Source organism: Nestor notabilis, unplaced genomic scaffold (assembly GCF_000696875.1).
Source record: "Nestor notabilis isolate BGI_N333 unplaced genomic scaffold, ASM69687v1 scaffold23158, whole genome shotgun sequence".
Lineage (NCBI taxonomy): Eukaryota > Metazoa > Chordata > Aves > Psittaciformes > Psittacidae > Nestor > Nestor notabilis.
The window spans coordinates 32,756-40,269 of record NW_009941805.1 but is presented as its reverse complement, the minus strand read 5'-3'; the positions used below and the strand labels follow the sequence as shown (position 1 = coordinate 40,269).

Sequence of the window (7,514 nt, the reverse complement as noted above, 5' to 3'; positions counted from 1 at the left end):
TGGCCCCGCCGTGGCTCCGGTCGGTGCAGCCCATGCGCGAGCACCCAGACGTCTGACGTGGCTCTGCCGCGGGGAGGTGTCCGCCGGGATCTCGGAGACTCAGGGAACCGGAGCGGAATCCAGGACGGGCCTCGCTTGCCGACGGGAGCACAGGGATAACCACCCTGCCCGTCACGCTCACCCGTGCCATGGGCCATGAATGCAAATACTGCCTGATCTCGAACAAGAGGTCTCAGCTCTGTCTCATTGTCCTCCCACATGGGGCTTTGCCTGCAACTTGGTTGGGGAAGGGGTTAGGAAATGCTGATGGAGGGCTGAGGGTGGTGGGTGACAGCTGCTGCTTAATATGCAGAAGGATTTAATAGATTGCTTATCTGATAATGAGTCCTAAGTTTAGGTGGGGGAGGAGGGAAGGGTCATTATCGGCTTTATGGCAGAGCAGCTCATTGCATGTCAGTCCAAGACTGGAACCACCACCACCACCAAACTGTTACCAGCTACCTCTTCCCTGCCCCCGTGTATGAAAACACAGTGAAAATGATGTGACATGTCACTGATGAAAACCTATTTCTGCTTTTATTGACTATGAAATCCTGCTCTAGGGCTGCACGGGGAGACCTCACCCTGTTAGCAGAGATGCAATGCTTTGTTTCTACCCCGGCAGGTTTCCCCATGTCCGTGACGTGTTGGCCGAGGCTCTGCGGCTCCTCTCCGCCCTCGGAGCGGCCGGTCGCTGCCCTCTGGACTCCGTGATCCCCGACGGGCGTCATGAGCATTGCAATCCCTCTGGGAGTCACCACACCAGATACGTCCTACTCCGACATGGCTGCAGGATCGGAGTGAGTGTCACCCCACGGAGGAGGGGAGGGTGGCGAGGGCTGCCCTGGAGTGGGGCTGCAGGATCAGTGCTGGTGCTTTCTCCACTTAAGAGGAAGGGGGTGCTGGTCCTCTGCCTGTGTGGGAGGTGAATGCAGAGGCTCTGAGTGTTAAATAAACGCAGTGTTATGGAAATTGGTAAGTTTGATGCAAAAGATGGGGAAAAGGAGAATTCCAGCAGTATGAGACACTCAACCATGGGGTTTCTATCAGCTTGGCTAGTAAGTCCATACTCAAGTTGAGGCAGTTGCGCATTTGCTCTACCCGTGCTTGGCATTGGCAAGGTACAAGGTTTTCTTTTCCAAAAGTGTGTTGTGTGAAGAATCAGTGTGCTGAACCCCCATCTCAGTAGAGCCTGTTAGCACAGACTCAGAACCTGATTTCTGGGCCCTGTTGGAGCTTGGCCAGAGATATGAGAGAGCCTCAGCTTGGGTAGACGCCTTTATTTTGTTTCTGCCCCAGAGCAGGATCCAAGAAGCACACCTCAATGGGCAGACAATCCTTCAGGGTCCCTGCCACAGGACCCTGTGCAGGGCTCTCACTGCAGCACTCTCTCTGAGGCCTGGTGGAGGGGATAAGGAATTTCTCTAGAAAGACTCTGCTTCTGCAGGAGTCAGGCACATTTCAAATCCAGAAAATACTGCACTGTGGTCTTCTCTTACAACCCTTGTTAGAATGATGTCAGCTCAGATGAGTACTGTGTTTTTGTTGAGGGCGAGAGGGAGGGCTCGAGTTACTTCTGTGTGCTTTGACCTCCTGCTTTCCTGCATCCTCCTTTGAAATACAGACTGTAGCGTGTCTTTACAAAAACTGACATTGGGTATTTTGGAGATAGATTTCCCCCATGTAGTATCTCAAGGTACCTGGTGTGTAAATACCTGCGTGTCAGATTGATCAGTGTAGAGCAAATATTGCTGCAGACTCTTCATTTTGAGCTGTAAGAGCAGTGGGCTAGAGTATGAATCATGGTTTTTCCCTTCCATCTTGCCCTGATTTGACTATGCACAGAGTTTGACTACACAGTGTGCTCTCTGCAAGACTGCTAATGCTCTTTTTGTCTGTCCTGGCACTCGCCCCATTCTGGGTACTCCTCTTTTTGATGCTTCGTTCCATCCAAAAGCCCGTATTTTTATGTGTTGTTTTTAAACAGGGATAGAGCCTAGTCAGTCACTCTTCTGCAGTGGGTATATGATCCTTCCCTTTTCAAGGTTTCACATCCAGTATTTCTTGTCACCATCTTCTCCCACACGAGCACTTTGAAGACTCAACATATAGGAATTTTGAACTGTTTATGACAGGAGAGAGTGCTAAATAGTTTACTCATGTACCAGGCACTTTGCTTTTGGAGAGGAGAGACAGATATGTCTACACATGCCCCTTTAAGAACTAAATGTCAAAAAGACTGTCTGTAAACCTGCAAAGCATTTTCTTTTTCCCTGGTTGTTAGAAATTTGTAGGTCCAACTTGAGGCTGGAGTGCTCTGAAAAAAGGCTTTTGAAGATCTCTGAATTGGTTTTTCTGTCTGTTTGCTGAAAATAGGGAATGCCAGGATTTTATTCTGCAGGCTCTGCATTGAAACTGTAGTAGTTTGATGCATGAAGTCTGGAGTACCTGAGCTTCTTGTCTCTTATAAGGGATTGATTTCAAAGACGAGCATCGCGGAGGCAGTGGGAAGGTAAAAGGAAAACGAGCTGGATCTTTTCAGGTTGAGCTTTATCATCTTCCCAAGGCCTCTGATACAGAGGGGAAGTGAAAATGCTGAAGGGTTCATCCGAGGGTGACGTGGAGGCTGCAGAGTAGTTTTTGTGTGTTTAATCTGCCTGCACGTACAGAGTTGTTGAAGCTGCTTGGCGGGCTGCTGCTGAGGAAGCATGGGCCCCAGCGTTGTTGCCCTTGGACACCGTTGCACCAACAGTCTTGAAGTTTTATTGCTAATGCTTGCAGCAGCATTGCTGGTATTCCAGGCTGACTGGAGTTAGGAATGTGGGTGACTTGGACAGAGGACGGATCTGCTGCTTAGGCTCTTTTCCTTCTAATGTTGTTTCCGAAAATACGATTAAACCTGAAGGGATTTAACTCTGTACCAATCTGGAAGCCCTAAAGGACTGTCGCAAAGATCCAGCAAGGCTGGATTACGTGGCAAGCTCTACAGGGTGTCTTTTATTAGGAAGTATATCCTCTGGGAGATACTGCTACCTACATCTCCTGCTTTTGACAATGTAGCTGGCTGTAGTTACATTGAAAACCAACTTAATTTATCATGGCATGCTCCTAAATCCTGAGTGGTTTGCTTAGGCTTAAGGTCTTCTATTTTCTGCAGTTCTTTGTACGATTGCTGCTACTTTATGTTGCAAAGACAGACCTACCTTACTCCAGTTTAAGGCAGAAGCTCAGGAGGGTGGTGTGTTCCAGAGTGTATGGGGTTTGGAGGCAGGGTGGGGCAAACTTCAGTGCAGCAGAGATTTCAAGAGCTAATAGGAAGTCCAAAGGACACAGGGGTTAGTGTTCTTGGGTGGTGCCTAAACACTGCCCCACGCGTGGCCACTGGCCATTGCTGCATGAGTGCTGCCTGATTCACTCTGACAATGTAGGACCCACTGAAAATCCTGCAGGATCTCACCAAAGCAGCACAGGTCCAAGGTAAAGTTTTCCTTTCCTGTGTTTTTCTTTCCTGCTTGCTCAGCTCCGTGCCATAATTTTGGAGGTTTCACCTGCAGACATGATTCAGTAACATTCTGCTGTGTTCTGATATGTGCCCTACTTGTGATCTGTGCAGAGGTTCAGCTGACTCGTATCTTCTGCTTGTACCAGACAGTGTGTTTCCTTGCTGTTGTTCTGTCTGTAGCCTCATTACCTAATACTCCCTGCATTGAATTGCAGCTGTCCCTTCTCTGAGCAGGGTTTCTGCAGCTTTGCTAAGGAGATACCTTTCATTTTTAGCTGTTTTTCTTCACCACCGTGTGGTGGAAGAGTGCATTGTACCTCAGCAGCAAATCTATTGAGCACATTGCACACCATGTTGCTGTGTCGAAAGCACAGGGCAAAACTGATTTGTCTGTGGCCAGTGTCTGTCCAGGTCATGAATTTTGTTACCTCTTTGTAGCAGGAATCCCCAATTTCTGGTAGTTGCTGTCAGGGCAGCTGCAGGTTTCATGCAGACTTTATCACAGGACGTTGGACTTGGCTAACAATTAGTGTCAGAGGGAGAGAGAAACAAGCACAGATGCAGGAAAGCTGCTTAGCTGCTATTTGAAATAAGCTGTTGCAGAGATAAAATGGCAGCACTGTTCAGTGGCTTTGAGATTAGGCTGCCTGAGTTCAGACGTGAATGCTGAACTTGACCCAACTTCCTCGACAATAAGGAAACTGAGCTTCTTACATGCTAATTATCTTTTGAAGTTCCCAGATTGAGACCCAGTTTAATGAGTTATCCAGGGTGGCCCTTACTCAGTTTCTTCCCTCTGAAAGCAGGTTCATCCTGTACAACTTCTGCACACATGATGCTTGGTGAAGCACATAATCACACCTCGATTTCGTGAAGTTTCTTCATTTTGAGCTCATGTGTTGAATAGAAAAGAGCAGTGAAATACCAGCATTAAAGAAATGATGTTGTATTGATGGGTTTTACTTCTGGCCCTTTCTGCAGCCCAGAGTCTGTGGAAGCTAGTCCAGCTGTCAGTGAGAAGAATGTGTACTCCAGCCACGGCTATGGGGCCACCCAGAAACACAGCTATCGCGGGCTGCCTTACGCAGTGAGTACTCTCTCTGCAGTGAATCAGCTCTTTACTGTCTACTCTACTCATTTCTCCTTGTTCCATAGTTCTTTGCCTGTTAAGCCTTAGGAAATTCATTAGGGAGCGCTGAGTTACAGTTGAGTTCTGCCATACATTTTGCATTTGTGTGTTTATTGTTTGTGAAGTCTTGCATACTCCGTAGCAAGCTTTATTAGCGTTCTAGGTGATAGATTTTTAACTGAATGAAGTATATGAATGAAGTGTGACTATATTTGAACATGTAATATTTTCCTGGTGGTAATTTTATGCCCCATTTGCTTTATTATGCACTATTTATACTTGTTTCAACTGTGCAGATTTTCATATTGCTAACTTATAACTATGAGGAACAAGGAACAGTCAGGAGGAGTGGGAGCGTGGCTTGAAACTATGGGCTTGAACAGGACATCAGAGAGTCGTTGAGGTTGGAAGGGGCCTCTTGAGATCACATAATCCACCCCCCCTGCTCAGGCTGACTCTGCTTGAGCAGGTTGCCCAGGACCGTGTCCAGTTGGGTTTTGAATATCTCGACACACGGAAACTCCACAACGTCTCTGGGCAACCGGTTCCAGTGTTTGACCACTGATGTCGTGTCAGATTAATTGCAGCGCAACAGTTAGTGTTGAAATAGCCTTGTTGTTTTCATGGGTTTTGAATTTAATTCATTGGTGCAGAAGAAAACCATTTGCATCTTTCAGAGCTATTGCTTTACCTTCTTGGTAGACTGAGGAATTCAGGCTTCTGGTTTACACCAGTTGTTAAATAATAACCTGGGAACTGTGGATTTGGGGCTTCAGTTTCTAGGCAGCCTATCTTCATGTTAAAAGTAGTACTGCAAATACTCGTTTTCAGGATCATAATTATGGAGCCCCTCCTCCTCCAACGCCGCCAGCCTCTCCTCCTGTCCAGACCATTATACCTCGTGCAGAACTGAACGGCCTGCACTCGCCTGATGAGGAGAACTCCGGGGACAGTGAGAGCTCCTCAGAAGGAGAATCAATTCCCACTTGGTGCCACTGCAGTGTCTCCCAAGATGGTTTCCTCCTCAAGTGTGAAAAGTGCAGGTAAGCTTTGGTGCAGTGCAGATGTAGACTGCTCCTTGTGTTGACTTCTCCTACCGATCTGTGTCACGTTTGGGCTGTGGGACGGACTTCCTTTTGCTAACTGGAGCGTTCTTTCCAGTGCTTTACCCAGTATTGACCCTCCTCCTTTGCGTTGTCAGCCTGACAAGTGTTGGTGGCACCAGGAGTGGAGATGAGGATGTTAAATCGATGTTCTTATCATCCTGGGCCCCACTGAGGGCACGCATCTTGTGACATCCTGTTGAATTTCAAGTGACTTTACTCCTACAAACCAGCTTCAATTGTGCATTCTCCTTTGGCAGAGGAATGAGCAGGGGGAAGGTGATCAGACTCCGCCGCCGGAAGCAGGACAACGTGTCAGGTGAGCCTGGGCTTGTAGTTCTGAAAATGGTGACTTTTGCTTTCTTTCTACAAGACCTTCATCTTTCGGCTGTTGTAATCACCCAGCTGTGATCAGTGCCCACTAGTGTTCTGTGCCTCCCAACCACTGGGATTTTCTCCTCTCCTTTGACCTCTCCTCAGCTCTTGGGAAAATCAGATTATCTTGTGAACAGAAAAGGGAAATGCTGATCAGTGCCATTCTGTGAGGTATCAGAAGTTTGGGAGACCTGTTCCCATTTTGGGTGGGAAAACCGAGGTGGAATAGTTGTCTTATGGAAGAGCTATGCAGGGTCATCAAGTTGTCTTGATATAAGGGTAAGCTGTTCTCTCTGGGATGAATAAAATCAGTGCTAACAAAGCACTTGTCTCTCTAGGTGGGGACAGCAGTGCAACTGAGAGCTGGGATGAAGAACTATCTCCCTCTACGGTGCTGTACACAGCTACACAGCACACCCCTACGAGCATCACGCTGACTGTCAACCGAGTCCGTAGAAGCAAACCTAAGAAGAGGAAGAGGAGCACAGAAAAAGCTCGCACTGCTCCAAAGGCCAAAAAGATCAAGGTATGTGGAGTGAGACAAGGTTGCTGCAGTTCCTACCGAATGCTCTGTGGAGCAGTGTTGGGAGCAGGGTGACAAGCTGGCAGTAGACAAGGAACTTCTGTCCTCTGAGGAACTGCTCTTTCTGGTGTAATAACGCGACGCCTTGTATTTGTGACCTGCTCAAGTGCGTGGCTGTTGGTTTAAAAATTACCTTACTGGAACTCCACCCGTATTTCCCAACACTGCCCATTCATGCTCAGAGCTTGGATTCGATTGCATATTTTCCCTTCTAGTCTATTAGTGTTTGGGGAAGGAGCTTTTGGAGTCTGTTTGTGGCAAAGGGGCAGTGTGTGAATGGAATCAAAACCAAAGCGAGCGTGGCATTACTTATCTGGCTGTGTTAAGGAATCTGGACTACAGAGCTTCTTGGCACCGTTTAGGGACAGAGATAGTGCCTGTGTGGAAAACTACGTAGGTAGTGCTGTACAGCTGATGAGGGCTGACTTTACAGTCTTGTTTGTGAGGGTTTGGGGACTGAAATAATTTTGGGTTGCTTATGTTGGAATGCAAGTGTGTGAGCAGCTGGTTCTTTCTCATCACCAGCTTAGCTTACCATCATTTTCCCTAGCTTAGGTTTCCCTTGAAGTTCTTCTGGTAGGCACTGACTAAATAAAAGACTGGGAGCAGGAATCATGTGAGCTCTTCAGGGTTTTTTGGTGTGAACCAGCTTGATTCTGTTGCTGGCCCTTTCTTCTGTCAAAGCAAGCGCGGTTAGTCGGGACAGTTTTGGTTTTGATCTTGAGGTTTTTACTAAGTATGAGGCAGCCTTTTTAGTTCATCAGTCCTGGCTGTCGAGCTTTT

The 7,514-nt window shown here is 47.5% G+C and overlaps 1 protein-coding gene across 1 annotated transcript in view; it reads left to right on the top strand.

Moving 5' to 3' along the window:
• The first annotated feature begins 656 nt into the window (after positions 1-656).
• SETD5 (SET domain containing 5) overlaps positions 657-7,514 on the top strand; it is a 37,003-nt gene continuing 30,145 nt past the window's right edge. Inside the window, 5 exon segments of the mRNA XM_010021077.1 lie at positions 657-839; positions 4,523-4,628; positions 5,502-5,713; positions 6,034-6,092; positions 6,487-6,674. Coding sequence (XP_010019379.1) covers positions 769-839; positions 4,523-4,628; positions 5,502-5,713; positions 6,034-6,092; positions 6,487-6,674 — 636 coding nt within the window. The 5' untranslated portion in view covers positions 657-768.